The 26,939-nt window shown below is 34.0% G+C and overlaps 1 protein-coding gene across 1 annotated transcript in view; it reads right to left on the bottom strand.

Annotated features, from left to right (window-relative positions):
• The window catches only part of KCNU1 (potassium calcium-activated channel subfamily U member 1), a 108,056-nt gene that overhangs the window by 63,752 nt on the left and 17,365 nt on the right, over nt 1-26,939 (bottom strand). The window contains exons 6-16 of the mRNA XM_039853756.1: nt 26,142-26,217; nt 24,856-24,931; nt 20,317-20,487; nt 19,315-19,406; nt 17,646-17,756; nt 13,303-13,408; nt 12,280-12,362; nt 11,093-11,162; nt 7,091-7,243; nt 3,244-3,356; nt 2,829-2,890 (exon numbers count right to left, since the gene is read on the bottom strand). Coding sequence (XP_039709690.1) covers nt 2,829-2,890; nt 3,244-3,356; nt 7,091-7,243; nt 11,093-11,162; nt 12,280-12,362; nt 13,303-13,408; nt 17,646-17,756; nt 19,315-19,406; nt 20,317-20,487; nt 24,856-24,931; nt 26,142-26,217 — 1,113 coding nt within the window. The remainder of the gene's footprint in view (nt 1-2,828; nt 2,891-3,243; nt 3,357-7,090; nt 7,244-11,092; nt 11,163-12,279; nt 12,363-13,302; nt 13,409-17,645; nt 17,757-19,314; nt 19,407-20,316; nt 20,488-24,855; nt 24,932-26,141; nt 26,218-26,939) is intronic.

The following is a 26,939-nucleotide window of genomic DNA, read 5'->3' as shown; positions in this document are numbered from 1 at the left end:
CCTGTATTTTTTCCCCAGACTTCCACTATGGCGAAGTCTTATAACTCTATAACTGCCTGCACCTCATTTGTGCATAATGGAAATACTACTTTCCTCCTCTAAAACACATTCCTATTATGTTCACATTGCACAGAGGTCAAGTTCTATTCTGTTGCTAGGGTACTCCAAAGTAACTTGAAAGTGTTAGAGCCTTTCAAAAATAAAAAGACTTACACAACAAAAGCTTTTCAGCCCAGTGCCAAGAGTAGAAAGCTGTGTTCAGGTAGATTATTATCCGAAACATTGGATGACATTTTCTGAGTACTTACTGACTGATATTAATGGGCAGAATGATTGCTTTAACTTTGAAAGAGAAAGAACATGGATTTGTGCCTCCTGTCCCACATATCATTGGTTAATGTTCAACAGCTAGCAAGCATATGCTTAATTGTATCATTATCTCTCTCTCTTTTTTTTTTTTTAGGACAGTCCTCTTAACTTTTGTTAAATATATAGTTACGAAGATACTATCATGATAATATCTCTGGTTGCATTTGAAAGAGGAGGTGAATGTTCTTTGAAGGTTTTTCCAAACTGGTATTATTGCTTGATCCCCTTCCCTCATGAATCATGGCCAGTTGCTTTGTGAGAGAATGTTCCCTACTGGAACACACTCAGAACGTTATCTGACTGGGTCAGATCTAGCTTTATCTTTTAGCAGGTGACAAATTATTCCCTAAGACAAATCTTTATGATTATCTGAGGTTTTTGCAAGTCTTAGAGTATATTTAAGCATATCAATTAAAAGAGACAAATAAAAGGTGAAAAAAAGAGGTTTTCCCCATTTTTCAATATACTCACCTAAAGCCCAGCCCTTGAGATGCCCTATTTTTCTTCCATTTTTATAGATGGCTGTGGCAGATTTAGTACAACTTGGTGATCAGAAGCACAGTCCTCAGAGCCAGACTAAGCTCAGATTCTGGCTCTGCCACTCGGGAGTGGTATGAGCTTGGGGAAATAACTTAACCATTCTGGGCTTCAGCTCCCTCCTCTGTAAAATGGGACTAATAATTATGCACATCTCACAGCACTGTTGTGAGGATTTAAGAGATAACGTAAATAAAATGCTTACAGCACGTTAGTTGTGAACTAGCAATCATATAAAAAATTTCTATTGTCAATATCTTGCCAAATCAGGATTTAATTCCTTTGATTCACCAGACCTCTTGGTGAGAAATCAAAGTTAAATCTATGTTAGAGCAGGTTCCTCTTTTATTGTGGGTAGATGCATCCCAGACAGTAAATAACACCAGGACCTCTCTGATATATATGGAAATTAATTGTTTAATGAATATTCATGCTTTTGGTCTATGATGTCCTAATAGTCATCCTAATAATGTTTATAGACATTTAGAATCTCAGAGTTGAAAAGGATTTAAAAGCATTTGGTCCAGTCATTTCCAAATGCTAGTGAATAAACTGACTTAAAATATTTTTAGGCCCCATCCATGGAGATTTTGATTTTGTAAAGTTCAGACATGGAGTTTTGGATTCTATTTGTCTTTAAAACTTTGCAAATAATTCTGATGCATAGCCTAAGTTGCTGAAGGCTAAAGATGCTAAAACTTTGTCAAGTTTTGGGCCAGTCTGAAACCTAAACTGCCTGGTTTATGATGCTAAGACTCTATCCCTTTTACCATGACTTATTTTCAGTAGAAAGGCCATTTGTGCATAGGTTTATATTTTGAGATTTTTTTTTTTGAGCATGGTAGGATTATTAAATAGAGTTTAGCCAGCTAGACAATACTATTTGTTACTCTCTCCTTAATGACTTGCTTTGCACAGTACCCTTCTGTATTCTCTCTCCTTCACTGATCTGTTGATCTTTCCAACCTTTCATATAGAATCATTTCTTTGTAGTCCATCTGCTATCACTCAAAATTATTGAATTTTGATTGCTTCCTTGTAATTCCAGAGTTACTGGTAATATCAATTTTAGATCTGGATGGGGTTTTAGTTATTAATATGATTTCCTCATTTTACAGATGATGAACACCTTTCCAAGATCATAGTGCTAGCAAGTCATAATCAGGATCAGAATTTAAGGTGTTGATTCCAATTTTGTTCAAGTTAGTCTTACACTAAAAACCACACATAAGCCAATGTCTCTCTTGTTCCCCATCCATTTAAGCCCCGACTTTTTCTTATTTTTTCAGCATCTTTTCTCTCCTTATCATTGTAGCTAATTCTCTATTTGTCATGGATTTTATTTTTTGATTACATGAGAACTTCTCTTGCTTCTCATACTGTTCAATATGTGTTCTCAGGAAATGCTGGTGGTCTGATAATGTTACCTCTTTCCTTTATTTACCCTATCAACAGCAGACTTTATGAAGTAGGCCAAATTCTCATTTTGCCATATTTTTCATATTTGTTTCTAAGAATGGAGTTTGAGAAAACATTATTATTACAAATAATTCAATTTCATAGTATGGTTTCATGGTCAACACTTGCAAGATCTGGTAATATATTAAGAGGAACAGATCTGAGAAGGTGACTATTTCTTCTCTCCCCTGTTCATGAGAAAGAATTGGGGCACGGTCATAGTAACAAAAGCAAAGGGCCTGTTTACCCACTAAGGTAATGATTCTAACCCCAATCATTAGAGATATTAATACATGCACTGCAGCAGCCTGGGTGCCCAATAAACTGACTCTCAACAGATGGCAAAAAGATTATATGTAGCTATAGTTTTGGAAAATTCTTAATCGTAAAGATTGTCCTCAAAAAAAAAAAACAAAAACAAAAAAAAACCTCAAGATATTTGAAGCCCCATTAGTACCGATAACTGGAAAACAGGGATTTGTATTCGATGGCTATCAGCATGAGGTGCATCTTCACAAAACAGAGCCTGGAAAAGAAGAAAAGCAGTTGTGAGGAAAGAGAAGACAGCAGTTCCCAATAATAAGACTAACACTTTGTGCTCTACACCTGGGGAAACACCAGCACCTCGGGAGAGGAAGGGCCTCCCAAATTTATAATTTTCATCCTGAAGTAACTTATAGCCAGTGTGCCAACTAGGACAGAGATAAAATTGTCCCACAACTCCTAGGTTGCAGAGACTCAGAGTTATTTACTCTTATATCTTTTATTCTTATATCTTCAGTGCTTGTCCTAGAACATGGCTTACGATGTGTTATCAATTAACGTTGTTGAAAGAATGTCATTGCATGAAAATAGAGGAAAGTATTTTTTTTAACTCACCGGGAAACTTCAGGAAAAGTCATTCCAGCAAAGTCATCAGAGAGACGTTGAGTCAGGACTTTGTTCTTCAGGCTACTTAAAAAATTTTTTTGCCAGGGCTTTTTAAGAGAAACCTGGAATATACAATCATGCCACATAACACACTTGACATAGAATATGAGTTGGTAAAAATATATGAGATGTTATAATTCAGGTTGTTATTTTGCTAAGCAGCAAACTAGTACCCATTGCATTTAGGTCATAGAAAGAAGATTTGTCCTAGTGCTTAACTGGAGAAAAGTCTAAAGAAAAACGAAAACTCCAACATATATCTCAACTATTTTCACTAGAGAGTTCAGAATGAAGTGGAAGCATCATGACCTAGTTTATTCCCAGATGGCACCCAAGACACCTTCTTGGAAATCAGAATTCTCCCAAAAATTTCAGCAAAGTAGACTGATTTTTCAGTTGGCAACAATGAGATGAGAAGGATAATACAGAATCTAAATTGTCTCTCCTTAGATATAGCTGTTCAAGATTAGTTTTTTAAACATATTAGTTTTCTACTGACTAACTACAAGCATACCTCATTTTATTGTGCTTCACCTTATTGCACTTCACAGATGTTGTAATTTTTACGAATTAAAGGCAAGGCCCCCGCAAATGGCCAACAAATATATGAAAAGATGCTCAACATCACTATTAGGGAAATGCAAATCAATGAGATACCATCTCACACCTGTTAGAATAGCTGTTATCAACATGACAAGTAATAACAAGGGTTGGAGGGGATGCAGAGAAAAAGGAACCCTCATACACTGCTGGTGGGACTGCAAATTAGTACAGCCACTATGGAAAACATTTTGGAGGTTCCTCAAAAAACTAAGAATTGATCTACCATATGATCCAGCAATCCCTCTACTGGATATTTACCCCAAAGACTTGAAAATTCATATCCAAAAAGATATTTGCACACCGATGTTCACAGCAGCATTATTCACAGTGGCCAGGACATGGAAGCAACCGAAGTGTCCTACGATAGATCGTTGGCTAAAGAAGCAGTGATACACATATACAATCGAATATTACTCAGCCATAAGAAGAGATGAAATACTGCCATTTGCGACAACATGGATGGACCTTGAGATAATCATGCTAAGTGAAATAAGCCAGACAGGAAAACTTGCAAATCACATGATATCACTTATTTGTGAGATAGAAACCTAAAAGCAAGAAATGAACAGGGCAAACAAACAGAGACTCATGGACATGGACAATAGACTAGTGGTTACCAGAGGGGAGGAAGGAAGTAGATGGGATATAATGGGTAAATGTATGGTGACAGAAAGAAATCTAACTATGGGAGGTGAACACACAATGTAAATATATATATATGCCTTACTGTTAAAATATACAGCTGAAACTTACTGGATTTTGTTAACCAGTGTCACCATAAAAAAATTAATTAATTAAAAATAAATAAATAAAAATAAAGGCAAGGCCCTCTGCCAGCAAAAGGATGATGACTCATTTCATTGAGACACTCGCTTTACTGCGATGATCTGGAACCAAACAATATCTCTGAGGTATTTCCGTAACTATATATCATACAGCTTCGACATGGCAGAACAGTCCCCTTAAAGCCCATAATATCAGATGAAAGTCTGGAATTTCTATTAACTCTGAAATATTGAGGCCATGGAGAGTTAAAGCCAGTTCGGAAATATTCCTCAGATGGCCATCTTGTGGTTTAGAAAAAAAAAACAAACAAAACAAAAATGAACACAGAAACAACAATTTTTCCCCTGCTAAAAAGGACCACTATTTCAGACAATCCAGGCACCTCCTACCTCTTTCCAAAATTCAGCTGAATCTCCTGCTCTTTCCCACTCTCTTAAATGTTTCTGTTGAGGGGAGTTCACCCCATTGGGCAGTTCATACCATTATTTAAGCCCCTTTTATTAAAGAAATTGGTTTAGTGCTTCTAATCTAAGTATTTCAGTTTTGGAAATGCTAAAAAATGGAGAAGAGTTTATTTTTAAAAGATGAAAAAGGGAAACAGGAAGGCAAGATGGATTTTGGATTTGGATAGTAAAATGAGGGAGCTCATTTAAATCAGATAGATTATATCCAATCTAAATTTAAGACTGTAAGGAAATGTTCTGTGCCTAGAACCAACTGGAAATGCTCTTCAGACTACAATTTCCCACCACATAATATAGTAACGAACGAACAAACAAACAAGCAAAAACACATTGTACTGATCCTTTTAATTTGAGTACTCAGAAGGTTTAACTCAATACTTGGAAAATCAAGATAATAGCTCTCATTTATAGATGCAGAAACTGACAGAGAAAGTAAATGTCTATCTAATCTGAGAAAAACGGGACATAAGACACTGGAGTCTGGCCGTTAAACCTAAGTTAACAGTTTATCATAGAATCTAAAGCACTAGAGCAGAGTACAGCATTAAAGAATCTCACTCTGATTATGCTCAGTTTAGGATTTCTGAAAGTGAATTTTAGACTTAGAATTCTCCTTCCTTTTATTTTCTCCAACCACGGAGATTAAAATCACAATCATCACAACAGATATTGCAGTTAGCTTCCACTTTCTGAGCATATGACAGAGACAAAAACAATTTCCTTACAAGCCATTTCCAAGGCCATACACAGTACCACTAAGTGAAGGTTAAAGCATGTTCATGTGGCCTCATCAAGGCTCATTTCCTACTGCCTGACGGTCATTTCTATTTATCTGTATATGGTATCTCCTCATATTCACAAAAGGAATTACACAATTCTGTGTGCTCCAGTTAGCATTTTGTTGGCCAGAGTATCTTTCACTCCCCTTTAGCTTTTCCTTTACAGCACCATTAAAGGAACCAAGAAGATATAAATTTTTTTTTGAATTAATTGAACAAAGGAAATAAAAGTTCGAAGAGAGACCAAGAGGGAAATTGAGTGTAAGAAAAGGCAGATGTGGATTCACAATTAAATGGAGAGAAAGGTCACTCACTCTCTGAAGGAGTTTTGGACAATAGAATACCAGGCCCAGCTTAGGGTTAAAATACCTTTCTTAGAGTATTTCATAAGCATGGCATTTGGAGGGCTTTACTTTGTATCATGTTAATTCATTCCAGTTGTCCCTTTTATCTGCTTATTTTGTCTCAGACAAAGGTATCATGAGATATGATATGGGAGACTATGAGTATATACCCAACAACCAGATACATAGGGTATAGTAATGAGACTGTAGGAGGGACAATTCTAACTTTCCTACTCACTTACTGTATGACAGAGTTAGTTTCACTGACCCATTACTGGAATACTATCTTAAAATATTACTGAATAGAAACATAATGTGTTTAAAATGCATAACACATAGTAAGCATTCAATATATGGCCACTATTATTATTACTACATGGAATGTCACAAAAATAACATGGAAAATTAGATTTTAATTATTACTTGCATTATATCTTTGTTTGATAAATATAATTATTATTATGTTGATTATTTTTTATTTATTTTATATTTAGATATATGACTTCCCCAACTCAAAGTGATTCTTTAGTTATAAATACATTTATATTCATAACATCACAGAGCATGAAGGAAGCAGGGTTATAATTTCTATTTTTCAGATAAATATTCTTAGGCAAGAATAATATAAATAACTTTTTTAAGATCAGTGCAGTACCTAGGAATTCAATCTAGGTCCCTCAATCCTCTCTCAACTCAAGTAGAAATCAAATCTCATTTCTTGGAGCCTTCTTGCTCTTCTCAATTTTTATACCTATTTCTAATCCTAATATGTGAGAACCTAGGGATAGAGCCAAGATTCAACATCAGTTTACAAGTTTACCTTTTTGTTTTGCTCAACGAATAGAGTTGTGAGAAAAGTGCACAGGCCTGGCACCAAACAGCCTTGGGCAATAAATCCAAGCTTTAATTCAGCAAAGCAGATGATATTGTCCCCAGTAGCCCAGTTCCAGCTGGGAATCTTTGGCAGAAAAACCTGTTTCATGGTAAAAAGTAGGTCAATTATTAGAAATAACTATAATTTGAGAGAGTTCTTTGTAAATGAATATCTCTATTTTACTTTAAAGCATTTATTGTGCTCAGGTCAGCAGAAATGATAAGAATTTAACATTTAGAAGTGGTTAGCGGTCAACTGCCCCACTTTTTAAAACGAGAAAAGCTAGAGTTGCAAAAGCAGGTCAAGTGGTTTAGATTTCTGATTATACTGTGAATTTATAATCCTTTTTGTTTGGATTGGGGGGGGTGCGTTTATTGAGGTATAATTGATAAATAACACTACATTAGTTTCGGGTGTACAACATAATGGTTTAATATTTGTTATACATTGCAAAATGACCACCATAACAGGACTAGTTAATATTCATCACCATAGTGGTTGTAAAAGTATTTTTATGAGGATAACTTTAGAGATTTACTTTCTTAGCAACTTTCAAATATACAATAAGTATTATTAACTATAGCCCTCATGCTATATATTTATACTCTCACGATTTATTTATTTTTTAACTGAGAGTTTGTACTTTTTGACCTCTTTCGCCCATTTTCTCCACTCCCATCCCCATCTCTGACAACCACCAATCTGCTCTCTGTATCTATGAGTTCAGGGTTTATTTATTTTTTTCACATTCTATATATAAGTGAGATCATACAGTATTTGTCTTTCTCTGTCTGATTTATTTCACTTAGAATAATGTCCTCGAGCTCCAATCATGTTGTCACTATGGCAAAATTTCCTTCTTTATTTATAACTGAATATTATTTCAGTATATTTGTATATATGTATACATATAAATATACATGTAAGTATGTGTATATGTATATGTATGTGTGTGTACACATAGTGTGTTATATATATATATATGTATATATATATATATATACATATATATATATATATATATATAGAGAGAGAGAGAGAGAGAGAGAGCGCACATAATCTTAAAAGTAGCAAGAGACAAACGGCTTGTCCTGTACATGGGAACCACCATAAAACTACTAGCAAATTTTTCAGAAGAAACTTCCCAGGCCATAGGGAGTGGCCAAATATATTCAAAGTACTGAAAGGAGAAAAAAAACGACCGCCAATCAAGAATATACTACCCAGGAAAGCTGTCATTCAGAATTGAAGAAGAGATAGAGATTTTCATACAAGAAAAAAAGCCAAAGGAGTTCATTACCACTTGACCTGCCTTACAAGAATTGTTAAAAGAACTTCTTTAAGCTGAAGTGAAAGGATGACAATTACTAACAGGAAAACACATAAAAGTATAAACTACACTAGTAAAGGCAAATATATAGACAAATATATAGAAAAAGCATATACACAGTAAAATTTAGAATAATCTAATGTTATAAAGGAGGTGGATTAAACACTTACAAAGCTAGTATAAAGATTTAAAAACAAAAGGAACAAAAATAACTATAACTGCAATAATTATTTAATGGGCACACAAGATAAAAAGATGTAAACTGTAACATCAAAAACAAAATGTTGGAAAGTGAGTAAAAATGTAGAGCTTTAAAATGTGATCAAATTTAAGTTATTATCAAATTAAAATAGACTGTTACAAATGTTATTTATATATATATGCCTCAAAGTAAACACAAAGTAAAAACCAATAGTAGATAGTCAAAGACAAAGGAATCTAAGATCTACGGCAAATTACCAAATCACAAAGGAAGAGAGCAACAGAAGAAAGAAACAGAGGAATTACAAAACAGCCAGAAAACAATTGACAAATGACAATAAGTAAATACCTATCAATAATTACTTTAAATATAAATATATTAAATTCCCTAATCAGAAGACATAGAGTGGCTAAACAGATTTTAAAAAATAAGACTCGTCTATACGCTGCTTACAAGAGACTCCTTTCAGATATAAGGACACACATACACTGACAGTGAAAGGATAGAAAAAAATATTCCATGCAAATGAAAACCAGAAGAAAGCTGGAGTAGCTATACTTTTCAGACAAAACAGACTTGAAGGTAATGACTATAATAAGAGACAGAAAAGGTCATTACATAATGAGAAAAGAGTCAATCCAACAAGAGGATAAAACATTTACAAATATTTATGCAGCCAACACAGAAGCATCCAAATACATAAAGCATGTATTAATAGACCTAAAAGGAGAAGGAGACAGCAATAAAATAATAATATTGTAATACCCCACTTTCATCATGTAATAAACCAATAATAATAACTTTAATGCTCCATTTTCATCAATGGATAAGTCATATGTAAAAAAATCAACAAAAAAACAAGTTGAACCAGATGAACTTAACAGACATATACAGAATATTCCATCCAAAAGCAACAGAATACACATTCTTCTCAAGTGCACATAGAACATTCTCCAGGGTAGATAATACGTTAGGCCAAAAAAAAGTCCTAACAAATTTAAGGAGATTGAAAATCTTATCAAGCATCTTTTTTGACAATAATGGTATAAAACTAAAAACTAATACAAAAGTAAAATTAGAATATTCATAAATGCATGGAGCTTAAACAACATGTTACTGAACAACTGAGTCAAAGGAGAAATCAAAAGAGAAAAACACCTTGAGACAAATAAAAATGGAAAGACCACGTATTAAAACTTCTGGGAGCAACAAAAGCAGTTCTAAGAGGGAAGTTCATAGCAACAAACACCTACCTTGAGAAACAAGAAAAGTCTCAAATAAATAACTTTTGGTTGTCTTTAACTTTAGACACTTTAGTTATAATGTGTCTTGGTGTGGGTCTCTTTGGGTCCCTCTTATTTGGAATTTCCGGCTTCCTGGATCTGGATGTCTATTTCTTTCCCCAGGTTAAAGAAGTTTCGGCCATTATTTCAAATAAGTTTTCTGCCCACTTCTTTCTCTCTTCTCCTCTGGGACTCTTATAATGCAACTCTTGGTCCACTTGATATTGTCTCCTATGTCTCTTAAGCTATCTTCACTCTTTTTCATTCTTTTTTCTTTTTGCAGCTCTAGTTAGGTGAGTTCCACTACCCTGCCTATATTATAGTTTGTTGACCCTTTCTGCTTCCTCTAGTTTGAGTTGAACCCCTCTATTTTATTTTTCAGTTCAGTTATTGTATTCTTCCATTCTGTGACTTCTATTTGGTAAGTTCTTATATTTCTATTTTATTTCTTTGTTGAAATATTCACTTTCTTTATCCATTCTTCTCCCAAGTTCAGTGAGCATTGTTAACGACAGTTATTTTGAACTCTGTCAGGTAAATCACTTATCTCTCTTTCATTAAGGTCTTTTCTTGAGGCTTTATCTTAGTTTGTTGTTGTAGTTGTTTGTTTATTTAGAAAACATATTTCTATTTGTTCATTTTCCTTGATGCTCTGTGTTGGTTTTTGTGTTAGAGAAAACATTGACTGCTCCTAGTCTTAAGGAATGACTTTGTGTAGAAGATGAACCTTACTGATCAACCCTGACCTAGCTCTTGGTTGTCTCTCAAACCTTTATGATTGCCTAATCAGCCTACTTTCTTTTTAGTGGCTCCTAGTAGTTGAGAGTGTGCCAAGACCTGTCACTGTCCCAAAGCAAAGAATCTCAGTCAGTACCTAGATTCAAGCTGATTGGAAGTTAGAGCCTCAGGCAGAAGCTTTTAAAATATACAACTATATCTCTTTCCGAATTTACATTCTTAAGTGATTAACAATCCTAATGAGACTCCAAATTTTGCCTGCAACTGGCAAAATCTTTCCAAAAGCAATATCATTAGAAAGTAAAATCATTAGAAAGTAATAAATTCATCTATTTAGATGAACTAAGTTCAGCTAGCTCCACAGACTAAAAGATGAAGCTAGGAAGTTACAGTACCTTGTTATGGGATTGAAGTATCTGTATGATGACTCTGGTGTTAGGGTTATAGTTCTTGATAGAGAGCACCCTACATAGACAACAAATATGCTCATCAGTGATGTGCCACATACAATGGCTTTGCAATATAATTCAATTCAGAGTTAAATTGATGTGTGGGTAAGTATACTAAAATGGCATATTATAAAGTTCATCATTATGCTGTTATCTAAAAATGTTCTGTTTAATAGCATACCTATTGGAGAGTGCTATTGTTTTAGTGACTTAGTAAAATAAATCAATGGAAAAGTCAGCTCTTGGTATTAGGAGACTGGTCATTTGGGGTCAATTCATGAGGAAGAAATAAACAGTTTCATATATTTTAGCCTTCAAACTCGAACACATGAGTTACAGGAAAAACTAGAGATTGAATTATTGTCTGTAGCTTGAAGTAGCTCATAGACTGTCTTATTCAATTTTCTCATTTTACAAATTAAGAAACTATAGTCTATCTCATATTTACTGTATTATGCATGGTACAAATTCTTAGCTGATTTTTACAACTTGTAGAGTCACCTTTAGCTATGTATATTTATTTTGCTCCAAGGGTCAGAAAATCATCTGGGTTAGGCACAATGCCATTGCCATCACAGTTTGAATCTGTTACTGCAAGTCAGGTTCCTGCTCATAGATAGTTCGCAATTAAAGATAATAATACTAATTCTAGCTATCTTGAAAATACTTGCCAAAAGTCACAATCACATCATATTGAATCTTGCATAATCTTTCACCAGAACTACTGGGGGAAAAAACACAGTAAATAAAGTCTACTAATAAGGTTTACAAATAACCAATGGCATCTTTATTTTTGAGGGAGAGAGGATGTTAGTTATAATGGTGCTATCTGAAAAGCTATCAGTTATCTAAATGCTTGCTTTTTAAATTTAGATAGCTATTATCCATATGAAACTTCAGGAAAGTATGTAGAGGAGCACACAGATACTCAGGATACTAAATTACTTTTTTTTTCATACATCTGCACATTCTCTAGGGGGCAGAAAAATAGGCAGAAACCTGGAATATGATGAACCTAGTGCTGTGATAGATGACATCTTCTCCTGTTTAGTCCTATGCACTGGGCTTTATTTTAAAAGAAGCAGAAATAAATTCATCATTGGAACACAAAAAACACAGTGCCAGCTTCTTACCTCATAATGTTTGAAGTGTCTTCAGCATGTGAATCACTGCACAAAGGGTTGGCTATAATCAGGCATGCTTCTGCAGAGTCCACCTATTCTTCAAGATTAAACAGCAACCATCTTGTTCATTACATGGGAAATACATGTTCATTACATGTTCCTCTTTTTGGTTTTCTTATGGTTTTGTCATAAAATTTCCAATACAAAAGAGAACATACTTGGAAAGAAGTTGTGATGAGGATGATTTACATCAGGATCATAGTCCTACAAATGCTGCAAGGGCTGTGAAGGCTACATTAGATGGACTAGGGCACAGGGTCTCCAGCATAGATGCTAGATTGCTTTAAAATGGGTAAAGTGCATAGTTATATTTTTTCCTATCATCCTAACCATTAATTTATGCCTAGTGATGAGTGATAACATCTTTTTAAACAACTACCTATATGCTAACTCTACAGATCTCTGCTTTAAAAAATTGAAGCCTTTGGTTTACATGATTCTAGGAAACCTTCAAAATGAGAGAGAACTGGCTTTGATCTTAAATGAAAGCTGTCTAGAGGGTTGGCCTTTAATCATTACTTTTAGTTCTAACCTTAATGGGATCTCCACTATTTTCCTTCATGTTTCTCCTATCAGAAGGCATATCAGTATGTTTAGGAGTTGGTAAACCTGCCCTCTGGTAAGAATTCTATTTGGATGTTAAGATCAAACACACTTCTTCTAACCATAATTTTTCCAGCTCTCTTAGACTGTGAAAATAAAACTGTTCTAGGTAAATACATAATTTAGTGAAATAAATAATTTAAATACAAGTATAGGTAAACAGTGAAGTCTGCTTGATATTTATCAAGGAGGATTTGGGAATCAATTACTACACTTCCTTTATGACCAGTTTTTAAAATTGAGGAAGTCATATTTTCTTTAATTTAAGGGTCTGGAGTAATGCTTTTGAAAGAGCAATACAACCTATCATCTTAATTGCTGTAGCTTAGAGTAACTATAAGGAGAGTAAAAAAAAAAACTAGTTCTTACCGCAACTCGCCTCAGATCCTCCCACTTCAGTGCAGATCCAAAAACAAAAGTTGTGTAGGCCATGTAGCATTTAAATATGGTTTCCAATTCCAAAGAAGGAGGAGACCTGGACAGAGAATGTTGTACCGAAGACAGCAAAAGATGATTGACTTTGCTTAAGAAATTGTTATATAAGCACTTAATAGAACCCTTAATCTCCTCTTGGAAAACATGTATACTCCACTTATCCACACGATTAGGTGATGTTGACACCACTAGCCTAATTCCAGGGATGGGCTTGAAGCTTGGGTCTAATTTGGTAAAGGAATAGAATATTTGTAAACAGTGGAAGAAATTGCTGGCAGCCATCTTTTTAAAACAATCTACCACTGTCTTCTGGCCACAAGAATTCACATCTCTCTCTTATACAAAATACTCTCATGTTCTCACCCAAAGTTCTCATCTCCTTATAGCAATCAGCTCAAAGTTCTAGATCTTGTTATCTTAAGTCGGGTCTAGATGCGGATGGGGCTCTTCACGTATAGCTCCTCTTCATCTGAAGACCCATGAACTAAATAGACAAGTTTTATTATCCTCATCTCAACACTCAGCATATCATGATAAGGCAGGGTTAGGAAAATTGCAATAGACATTCCCAATCGGAAAAGGTGGGGATGGTAATGGAGGGCACATAGAAATCACTGGTCCACAGAAATTCTGAATTCTATCTGAGCACATATTATTAGTGCCCCCTTCTCCGAGGACAGAATGAGTTTTATGATGAGAGCCCAGTTCTGTCCTTATGAACTCCTCCACTGTTCTTGATTCTTGTCTCTGCCCTCTGACCCTCTGAATCATCCTTCCTTTTCCCTAAAAAATAGCCCATGTTTGTCCTTGGGTAGCTTTCTCAGCTTGGTTCCTGCCTGTGCTAGTTTAGAGGACCAGAAGCATTTATTATTATTATTTTTTCATTTTTAACTCTCTCTTTCCCTTTTACTCAAAGCTGGCAGTACTTTTACCAATAAAATTTCTTTAAAGCACTAACAAATTTCTAGAAATATTATTATATGAAATATATTATTTCATGTCATGCCTCCCAAAGTCATGTCCATGATTCCTCTGCAGTTCCCTCTCTACTCTGAGAATGTCAGAATTCTGGGAAGAATGTCTTCAGTTTCTTAGAAACCCTTTGCTTGACCGAGAGAAGCATCTATAAGTCACAACCTTAAATCTCTCTGAGGTCTTAACAAAGAGGGTCTTACAGCTGCATCCTTGATTGAATCTCGACCTTTGACTTTGAGGTCGTATTTTATAGGTAGAATCCCAGATTTGATTTTTTTCCCTTTTGAGGTCATTTTCTTCTTTGACATTTTTTTTCTTATTTTTTTGGCCAGCTGGAGAGACTGTTCTAAGACTTCTATATTTCCTTTACATTCTGCTTGAAAACTAAAGACTTTCTTCTTCAGCTCAAGTTTCTTACCTTATCATACATGATTAGATGAGAGCAAATGACACGCAATATTCTTTTGGAAACTTCTTAGCCAGCTTCATAATTTTCCCTATATACATTTTCTATCTTCTATGTTACTTTCGATGACATTGTTACCAAAATTCTGCTCTTCTTCCAGTAGCAACTTTCTCATTGTTTTCCTAGCCTCTGCTAAGAGTCTCCATGCAACCCTTCCAGTCTCTACCTGCCACGAGTTCCAAGGGAAAGACCACATTTTGGCTTTTGTTATAATAGCATCCCACTTCCAGTACCAATTTTTATAACAATTATCTCTTTCTACAAAACTAACCTTTCTAGAACTTATTGACCTAAAACAACAAATTATTTCTCATGATTTTATGCTTGGCTGGTGTCAGCAAGGTAATTCTTCTGTACTGTATAGTGTTGAGTGTGGTCATTCATGTGGGTACATTCATCAGAGAGCTGGAATGATCAAAATGATGACACACATGATCATTGTCTCTCAGCTATTTGACTGGAGTAGCTGAGAGCTGGTTGAGCCTTCTCAGCAAGAGAGACTGACTTTTTATGTGATGGCTTCGGACTCTCTTGGAGTGAAAGTTGAAATTGCTAGTCCTCTGAAAGGCCAGGCTTTCAACCAGCTTGAAACTTTATTGATTCTATTTAATGATTCTATTTAATCATTAGAATACTGGTCTGTATTCTAATGATTAAATCAAGTCACAGACCAGTCCAGATTCAAAGGGAGGAAAAGGAGACTCCATCTTTTATTGAGAAAAGTAGCATGAATGTACAGTAAGGGAAAGAAATGTTAATAGCTATATTAAAAGCAAATCTACCACAATTACGGATGGTGATAATTGCTTTAGAGGAAATATAATGGAGCAAAGAGATAGAAGGATTCAGAGAAACTAATTTAGATAGGATGAATTGAGAAGGTCTCTTTGAGTGCTGAAGGATGAAAACAGACTAGTCATATAAGGGTAAGAGAAGAACTTCTGAGCCAAAAGAATCAATCAATGAAGTGGCCTTTACAGAAATTCAGGAGAGACAAGACATGAACTTTGAACAGGTTTGCGATATTGAAGATGAAATAGTAGAAACAGAAACAGAATTTATTAGAGGACAAACTGATGACACTGATGAAAGCGTACACAGGTCTGAGGGAGACGGGAGTATCAAAGACAATGCTTAGTTTTCTGTTTTAAGGAAATGTATTGATGAGGTCCTCTTTACTATTTCTTTTTACTGTTGCTGTTTTATTTCTCCTATTTTTTAAATTTACCTGTGAGATGGAAAGGGGAACATAAATGATCTATTTGTTTTTTGAAAATATTGAGTCTAAGAGGCCTTTCTAATACTTGAGGGGGGCATAATATCCAGTAAGCATTAATTGTGTGAAGATAGAGCGACAAGTAATGTCTGCTGGAGGATATGAATTTTGAGGTCTTCGGAGTATAGATGCAATTGGCAAAATTCTAGATAGATATCTCAAACATTTTTTACCATATAACAATTTCAGTCATTATCTCGACAAATACTTATGAAAACACAGCAGTACATAAAACGCATCACTTTCCATATATCTAATGATTTCCTTTTGTCTCAGTTGCATTATATTAGCTTCTTATCACAGTTTTAGCACTTTTTTTTTTTTACTATTTTTAACGTAAAGATTCCAATAAACAAATTACTAAAAAGACAAGCATGACAATGATACTGAAACAGAGCTGTTGGTTATCTATCAGTAGTACCTTAGAGGAATTCAAAATATTTATTAGTTATATCATATATGACAGCCCAAAGTTATGGTGGGTTGAAGATGTCATAATATAAAAAGTACAGAGTTTTAACTATAAAATATGTAAAGTTTAAGGTAATCTATATACATTCCTATATAAAATCAAAATGTCATTTCATATCTGGTTGACTTATTTAGTGAGTAATATCTAAATAACTAATTAACTATTTAAAAAAAAAAGAAGTTAGTTCTCTTCACATTAAATCAAATCAATTCCAGAGAGCTTAAATATTAAAAAAAATTATATGAAAGCATAGGAATGATAAAGAAATGTTTACTTAATTCTAGAAAAGAGAGGCTTAAGAATATAAAAGCAAAAAGCCAAAAAGTATATGCACTGAAGTGCATGTAAATCAAATGCTTCTATAGTAAAATAAAAGCACACAAAAATTCAAAGGCAAAGAGAAAAAAACATTTACAACATATGACACAAACAGTTAATATCAAAATATATTGGGTGCTTAAAAGTCAGTAAACAAATAACAAACCCCATAGAAAAGAGGATAAAAGAAAGAGGAATTTCAAAAAGGAGAGCAAACCATCAAAACACACAAAAATTGCTCAATCTCACTAGGAACCAAAGTTTTAAAATAAAATAAAAACAATTAGAAACCACTTTGCCTACTTCAAAATCTTTTTTGTATTAAAAATGCATTTTCTGGATTTTCATATAATACTTGACTCAGACTTTGCTTGTGAAAATGTAAACTGCATAGAACAAAATCATTATCAAGACAATCTTTTGTGCACCTATTTGAACTTCACATTGCCAAGAGTTAGAATAATAATTATGAAGTGTACCAGACTTGTGCTCAAAATTATATATAATAGTAATATGTATAGAATATCCTAAATGATAGGGGATCACTTAAATAATATTAATACATATACAGAAAAACATCTGGCAAGATATATTCCAAAATATTTTAGAGGTTAATTCTGGTCATAAGATTGCTGCTTCTTTTCTTTTTGCTTATGATTATTTCCTAAATTTTCTATGAATATTAGAAGGGTAATTTTCTTCCATTAAAAAATATTCCCACATAATTTAAGTATTAATTTAGAGCCCATGAGCCACACAGATACACTTACTCTCCCAGAAAAACAATCTCGGTATTGATTTCCCCTGACTTATGGCGAAGAAAATTCCTTAGGAAGGCAGTCACACTGTCAACTGTGATGTTTCCACAGACCACAATGAACCTAGGTGACAAGAACATATAAAGTGGATCATCTGAGGGACAGAAGTATCTTTCTGTCTAGATTCAGCAATGGACAATTAGCTTAAACTTAGTTTCAAATAAATTTGAATCACCCAGATTTTAAAAATAGAAACACCCAGGACTGGATTTCTATTATACAAAAGAAGCATCAGATTTCTGTAGTCTCTAGTTCATCTCACATAAGGTATGACTTCACACATTTGAATTACACATAGCTTCTTAGGAATACAACAATAACTATCATAATTGCTAGGTTTTTCATAGTTATTTATAACTTATAATGGGCGTTAAGATGTGTAATTTGATTTGGCTTTCCACTTGATTTCTGGTTGGCTGATAATAGTCTTTTTTCACTGAGGAAAAACTGAGGCTCAGATTGTTTCACTGATTTTCCCATAGTCAAAGGCCATGGCTGAGGTAGCACCAGATTCTAGGTTATTTCAGTTTGTCTTCCCCATCTAAAATTATCTACTAGTCACAACAAAGTACGTACAATGGAGAGATACCTAGAAGCAAAAATTGAAGCATGTAACTTTTATGTTAAAAAATAGCTGTCAATTTCTTTAGGCTGAATATACAAAGAAGCTATTTTTTCCCTCCATTAATCATTTAAGGAAATGGAAAGCATAATTTTAGCCTAAGTTTACCTTAAATTTTCCAGACCTTATGGGCTGATTTATCATGTGTCACATAATCCTTTTCCTGAAATGAATCAGATCAAACTTTGGCTTATCTAGTTTATTTTATTGTTTTCATTAATTTCATTATTATTATTATTACTCTTCATACTCCTAGATTAATTTTGGTTTTCATTGAATTACATTAAAAGACAAGTCTAAGAGAGTTTATCTTCATTGTGCCTCTTTCCTCTACAGCAGACGGAGAATAAATAACAAAGAATCCATTCGAATTTAAGATCTCTGATTCATTCTTTTCTTCTTAGGTGTAAAAAAGCATAATGGAAACTGAAGAAACACATATTGACAGAGGAATAGTAAAAACAACTCCATTTCCCTTCTGGGAACAAATGGCTGTAGCACGGACAAAGGAATTGTAATCTATGAAGTACTGGCAAAGAGGTTGAAATTACTCCTCACTCTAGTAAACCTCTGTCCATGAATGAATCCACATAGTTTAGAGGAGTTTTGGCTAAGATAACTGAATTAATTATTTAAAATTCAAACCATGGCTTTAATTTGATACATTATGTGAAATTAGCCATGGGTTAACCACATGATCAAAATGAATTAGACACTTTATAATGGATATAAGAGAATAGTTAGTGATAAGGAATGTAGAAATATTGCCACAATCAATATTTGACAGTGAATGACATTATCTGTCATTTTAGGTGATTGAATGCTCTTATGAGCATCGATAGTAGTTTTTATCAAGTAGCAAATATTATCTTTTTATGGTATTTATTCTAGCACAACCCTCTTTAGTGAATGAAGGTTCTTGTCAATAGGGGTTTAGAAAGAGATATATTATTAGTAGAATATCTCAAACTGTAGAAATTATACTTGAAAAGTACTTACTTCTTTCCTTTGAGTACTTCATAGGAACTGGTGTGTTTCTTCTTGTTAACAAAAAGTTCCACCATCTCAGGGATATAGTTTGCAAATAGTACCTAAAATATCAGCAAATAAAACCTTAGGACTCACTATTTTCAAGGATACTCCAAAAATCTGAGATTATGACAGAGAAAGAAGGTACATAAAATTTTCTCTCATCTAGGAGAGGAATGACTGTGAACTATATTTTTAAGGGAAGACCATTTTTCTTCCTTACTTCAGCCTTTGCATTTGGTTAAAATTTAATAAAATACTTTTTAGCATTCAAAATGATGAAAATGATGAAAGAAAGGACAAGCAGTAGGGGAACCTTCCTGCCTGTTTTGTTCCCTCATTACTACAAACTGCTTTTCTGACTCTGACTTGATACTATTTGGGGACTTGGAAAAATAAAGCATATGGGACAGAGATATCATTAAATGAGAGACTTAACAATGTGGACAGAGGAATATCAGAAAGGTGTAGTGAAGAACTCTGGTATGGTTTTTAAGGAATTGAAATTAGGAACTAAAAGAAAACGAGGCTGCCTTTGTCCTGAATCACACACAGATGTTCACTTATCCAAAGTAAAATGCTGGTTTCGAGAGAGCTTACTCACTTGGGCTGGCAAGAACAGAACTTTCTTCAGATCAAATCTCAAATGCCTTTCCTTTTTAAAAGAAAGATTCTAATCTGATGGGCAAAAGATGAAAGAAGATAGGATTGCTCAAATCAATGTAGAAGCTAATAAGAAAAGTCTGCTCTCCTTTGTCAACCATCCTCATCCCTGGCGACTAAGGAATTACATCACATGCTCCAGAGGATGCAGTCTGGGAAAACAAGATCCATGTATATCTTTATTTTCATTTGACATCTGCTCTGAATAATGTAACATTCACTCTCAAACCTATATTACTTTATTTCTCACCATTAACCAAATGTTTTTGGTTTGTGTATATCTATTCAAAAGATAAATATATTCATCACCAAACTCCCCAGGGTGAAGAACATGATGAAAGTCCGTCCTAGGGATGTCTTGGGCACCACATCTCCAAAGCCAACAGTTGATGTTGTTGCCATGACCAGGTAAATAGACTCAAAATATGATATATTCTGTGAATTTCTGCCTTTGAGCCAGGGATCACCAGAATTTTCCACCTATCCAAAGAGAGAAGACTCAGGAAAGGTTTCTGAATGGAATCCAAGGGAAAATTTACAAAGAACAGGCAAAATATTGGATTAGTTTCACTTAATTCAATTCAAGAGAAATATTAAATGATTCCTAGGCTACTGTGAAAGGTTTGAAAATTATGGGTAGTGATTGCGAAGTCTTATTTTCTTCCACAGTGATTATTGCTGAAATCTGAGAGGACATGTAGCTTGAGCCCACATTTGAAATGCTCCATGGGGTGGGGGTAGGGTGGCTGCTCATATCTCTTTCTTTTCATGTGGCACATCGCCACATACTAGAGCCATCATGAGACTGAGCAATTATTATTTATTCTCATTTTTCACCAGAATAGGATTCTCATTAAAGAAAGAAGCATTCAAATGAGCATTTCACATGAATGCTAGTGTCTGACGAAAAGCAAACAAACAAGTTTACCAAGTTATTTCCCCCACTCTCCACAAAAATCTTTTCAGTGATTGAGGAAAAACTCTGAAAAATATTTCCTCTGATTTTCTCCTTAAGCCACCACATTTTAAGGAAACTAAATTCATCAGATTATCTTTTTTACATGGAATAAAAAGAGTAACTTAGTCAATGGCACTATACTTTTTAGTATATATATATTTATTATAAGTATATGATATATATCATATATCATTATAAAAATGTATAAGAATTATATAGGATATATGAATTTTCCTTTATTTTTCCAATTTTGGACGTTTTCCCCAAATAGCTTACTTATTTCCTAGACATTTTCCATTTCTATTTAACATAAAAATGATAAATGCTAGAGATGGTGGGGGCAAGTAGGTTTTTTGTTTTGTTGTTAAGAACCAGAATGGAAATTAGAAATAATAGTTTGCTCAGGTATGTAATCACTTTTTAAAAGCGATGTGCCCAGTGCTGAAGTTTTCTTAAGTTTGATGAACTGGTTACAAGTGTGGACTCGTATTAATACCTCACTCCAAAAAAAGAAAAGATTGTGTGTATACAGTTAACTTCCATTGCTGGTAGTGGATTATATTGTAAAGTGTACTAATCTGCTTCTGCTGACTTCTAGAGTCTTCGCTATTTTCTGAGACTATTGTACTATAAGAAAGCCAAGTTTAAATCACACAGATTTAAATACATATATTCCCCCTCTCCCTGCAGGAATACAAGAGTTGCTTGGGAGTTTCATTTATGTTAAAACTTCAGTGTGTTTTAACATCTCAGCACAGGGTTTCAATCATATCCTTGTATAACATGTTGTACAAACTAAAACAAAATTTATTTCAACTTGCAAATTTCTTTCACAATAATTTAAATAACCCTTTAGTGTTTAATGCACTCTCTTTGAGGGTATTCTTTCAGCACTGAAGAGATGGCAGCCTTCTGAGGGTCTGCTGTCTAATTTGCTCTCCTATTAACCACGTTAGTATCAACTACTCAGTCCCAGATGGGAAGTAAGTTAAGGTTAAAATAAAGGGTTATGGACTAATGTTAAAATAGTGAATTATTATCTATTTTTAACTCCCTATTTCAAAACTGAATTTTTATGTTTTTAAACTTTATGTTTTAATTTTATATTAGATATGTTATGGAGGAGGATATAAAGATATTCTCCCAGCTCCTCTTACCTCATCATTTGTATTATCTTATTTTTACTTTGCACATGTGCGTTCCAGTTTATAACCATAATTTCCTTAGTTATGTCTTAGTTCTATTTTAAATTCATTTGGTAAGCACTACTACTACTTTTTATCATGGTTTCCTCATTCTTCAGTTCTTAGTTTTGATTCATCTCTTTTGTGGTTGGATTTTATCAATGAGATGCATTTTTTAAAGGGGGCTCATGGGTGCTAGTTTCTCTTGCATGCTTAAAGTGATAGGGTAGGTTACACTTTCTTTCACACAAAGCTTGTAGACACCATTCTATCATCTTCCTGTACTGGTTGATGTGTTCACAAAATCTAAGGCTAGTTTGATTTTTTCCCCCTTTTATAGACTACTTCACTTTGTTCTCCTTATCCTCAAAGGTCAGTAAACTGCTCCAAATATGATTGGAATAAATAATCTTGTTTTTTTTTTTCCTCTTGGATTACAGTATACCATTTAATCTATAGATTCAAAACTTTATTTTAAATATTTTTTCCGATGCCATTTGTTGCGTCCTTTTCTTCAGGACACTAATTTTATAATATGCTGAATTGACTTTGCCCATCTTCCATGTTTCTTCTCAACAGTCATTTGAGTACCTTTGTTCTTTTCCATGTCAGTATTTTTTACTCAGTCTTGCCTACCATGTTCCTGAACACATTTTTGTCACATTTATTACATTTTGGTTTCCCCTGTGGTTTTCGGCTCTACAGTACTTATTTCTTCTTCTTTTTCTCTGGTATCTTTCAGCTCATTTTTAACTCTTTAAGAACTTTTTACTTAAAATCTTATGTATTTTGTTTGAATTATCATTGCCAGTTTTTAAAGCCTTTTATTTATTTTTTTCTCAAATAGGAAGGGCTTTTTCTTAATTTTTTCCTTTGTTTCACTGGGCAAATGATCTTGTAATTGTTTTTCTTATAACTGTTATAGTAGGTAACTGTTGTTATACTGATGTCTCTCTGCTCTCCATTATACCCTCTTGTTATTTCTGGCAGAATTTAAGGATAGCACTATATTTACTACTTTCTGATTAATACTCACCTTTAAATGGTATCAACTTTTAGCTAAAGGACACTGTGAATATGGAAACATAGTGATTTGGGATAATCACTTTTATTTTGATTTGTTATTTCAAATGTCATCTCAACAAATTTGCTATTTTCTTTGCTCTAGAATATAGCTCTTCTATGTTTTTAACATTCCAGATGACTCACAGTGGATTCCTTTAAGTCACAAGTCTCCTTGCCTGGGTGACTGGTTATCCAATCAACAAAGACACATGTTCACATGCTTAGAAGGGTCAAGCAAAAATATTTAATGATTCAAACAAGACTGACAGAGACTGTGTCCAACCCAGGAGCACATTCTATTTACAGGGAGCAGCTAGTCTTCAACTAGGACTATTGGTGGCCTTGGGAGAGTGTTTTGCTAGAACCTTGTATCTTCCCAAAGAATCTAGAAATCAGGGGTTTTATATGAGTTCTCCATAAAAGTTAGCAAGCAGTCAAAAAATAGAAAATAAAATAAAATGTATTTTCTATTTTATTAACTAGATCAAATAAAATACAATGGAATATTATTCAACCATAAGAAAAGATGAAATTCTGCCATTTGCATCCTGGATTTTGAGATTATCATGCTAAGTGAAATGAACAAGACAGAAAGTCATAGACATAGATAACAGTTTAGTCATTACCAGAGGAAAGGAGATGAGGGGAGGTTGTAGATAAGGGTAAAGGGGATCAAATACGTGGTAATGGAAGATTTGACTTTGGGGGGTGAACACACAAGGCAATATACATATGATGTATTCAATTTAATTAAAAAGAAATAAAAATTACATAGAAATAAAAAATATATATGTATACGCTTGTAGGCCACATTTAGTATGGGAGCTCCTAATTGGAGCTGTTATTGAAGGTTAAAAAAAGTCCTGTTACCATGGTTTCTCCTTTAGCATTCTCTTTCCTACTATTCTGTGATAGCCAACAGGTCTCTACAGGGACACTGATAATTGCTTTTCCCCTGTTACACTCATGCCCCAAGGTCCAATCCTCTAGATCCCAGGCCTTGACTCTACTGCTGTGAAAGTTTTTTTTGTTTTTTGTTTTTTTTTTTAAGAAAAATCTCTCTTGCTTGAGTGCCCAAGAAAAGATTTGGCTGTTTTCGGATTCCTTGAGATTTGTATCACAGTTTGCATTTGGTGCTTGACAATTTTTCTTTTTTCTAGTTATCATTTTAATTTGTCTGTTTTGTTTTTCTTTTCTCAAAGGACTATGTAGTCTTTTGACATCCCATTTCAATTTCTGCATTAGGAGAACCAAGAAAGCCTCAAAGCTTCCTTTTGCAACTCAAGAACACCTACCACACAATTCTTCAGTTTTTATGTGTGAAATTCTCTCCTTGGCTTCATTTATTGGACTCTATGTTCTTTTTTTTAAAATGTTGAAACTCTTATGAAGATATAGTGATAAATTTTTCTTATTGCTTATTAGATCCCTTTCTACGAGCAGGTTTTGAAAGCTAAAAGAGTGTGGGAGATACCTATTTGTCAGAAATATGAGGCTGGAGAAAAATCCAGAAAAGGGAAGTAAAACAATAAATCTCACATTAGTTACAGTGATGAAGACAAGAGTTCATGAGGATTACCTCCATTTTGTAAAGGCATTCATGCTGGCCCACAAAATTATCATGTTTGATGAGATGCTTACCAGGTGAATGAATCCTGCAGCTGTGAACCAAGTACTGAGAACTACTGATAACAGTTTGGAAAACTTCACTGAATTGCTGGAGGAAGAAAGACAAAGAACTGTTGGGTTCTGACAGGTTCCAGAACAACTCAAATATCTCACCTTGAAAATCTTGCTACTCAAAGTGTGGTTCACAGACCTGAAGCACTGATATGCTTACCTGGGAGTGTATTAGATATGCAGAATCCCAGGCTGCACCCCTTATCTACAGAGTCACAGTGTTACAAACTTCTCTGCTTAATTCGTATACACATTAGAGTATGAGCAGCTCTAAAACACACCCACTTACACACATTTGTTCAAAAGCTTATATTTTTCTATGATATCCACTAGCCTGATAGTATATTGCTTTTCAAAATATAAGTGTATCATCATAAAATAAATGTAATAGATTGTTACATTATCTAAGTAATAGTACAAATACAGTATCCTGAAAATCCAGAATAGGCTTCCAAAATGAAATTTTGAGTAGATCACAAAAATGTGATCTCGTATTGCTAAATTCATACCAGGATCTTTGTGTGAAGAGAATCAGACAAGTTCCTGTCTCCTAAATAAAGCCCTAGAGTTTAGCTGAAATCTCTGTGGTTTTCAAGCAGGGCCACCTGTCATACAAGAATAGCATGTTCCCATCTCAACTTCTCCATCATGCATAAACATTTAGCAATGAAATCTGTCTGGTTTGCAATATTTGATACTTCTAGTGAGAAAGTTAGAGGCATAGAGATTTTGAGTAGGTAACATAAGACCAAACTGCTTAAAACTTTAGAAGTATTGCTGCTCAAAGGTGGTTTGGATTTTTGTTTGCTTGTTTCTTGAGACATTGGAGTTTCTCTATTTCTGTAAGCAATAGTTCACTGCTGACACTGGACAGCTCCCCTGTTCGGAGGAATTTTCTTACATTCCTAGCCAGGGAAGATACAATTCATAATAGCAAATGTATAGAACCAAAGCTTCTGAATTGCTTTGATTTTTCATTTGGGTGGTTGGGGGAGGGAGGGAATTAAAGACTAAATGCACTTACACACTCTCTACAAAACAAAGAAGAAACAAAAGCTTCAAAATGATTGCAAACTTTTCAGTGTGCAATGTAACTACGATGAGAAAAAAAGTGAGCAAATAACATCTTGGAAGCTGTGGGATTTCATGATTTCTGTACTGGAATTCTGATAAGAAACGAGTTGGATTCAAAGTTCAGTTAACATTTTAAATTCTAATCCAAACCAATAAGTGAGGCTAGCATTTACCTGGTCTTGATGACTCTCAGAATTTGCAAGATTTTAGGGAGTTCTAGCAGCCGCAACGCTCTTAAAAACCTTAAACCTACAAAGCAATTGAAAGGAGAAAGCTGCCAAAAGAGAGGGTTACTCCAGGGAGTGGTCTGAAATATAACACAATTGGGAGTGCTTACAATCTGTTCCTGAAATGCTCAAATATATTATATTATATTATATTATATTATATTATATTATATTATGTTATGTTATGTTATGTTATGTTATGTTATGTTATGTTATGTTATGTTATGTTATGTTATATTATATTATATTATATTATATTATATTATATTATATTATATTATATTATATTATATTATATTATATTATATCCTAGGTTAAGAAGCATGTGCTCTAGTTCAAATCCTGACCCTGACACTTAATAGCTGTTGTAATCTAAAGCAATCCCTTCAACTTCTCTTGTTCCTCATCTGTAAAATGGGAATTATACTAGTACCTACCTCATAAGGTTGTTGAGCTAATATAAAGCATATAATAAGCACTACTCAACTCTTCTTTAGAATGGAAAGCAAATTATCCATAAACTACTTAAGTTCCTGACTGTAGAATTTCTATGATATGTTCCTAAGTGTTTGTATGATGCTTTACTTTACATAGTTTGATAATAACTAAGGCAAGGAATATTTTATAGATAATAAATATACAATTACATAAAAACTGATAAAAGCCAAAAAATGTCCATGCACTGTCAATACGTCCACCTTAAAGACTAAGTTACTAATTAAGTAAATCTCTAACATGCTACAG

Source organism: Pteropus medius, unplaced genomic scaffold, assembly GCF_902729225.1.
Source record: "Pteropus medius unplaced genomic scaffold, Ma_sr-lr_union100, whole genome shotgun sequence".
Classification (NCBI taxonomy): domain Eukaryota; kingdom Metazoa; phylum Chordata; class Mammalia; order Chiroptera; family Pteropodidae; genus Pteropus; species Pteropus medius.
This window is presented reverse-complemented; position numbering and strand designations above follow the sequence as displayed.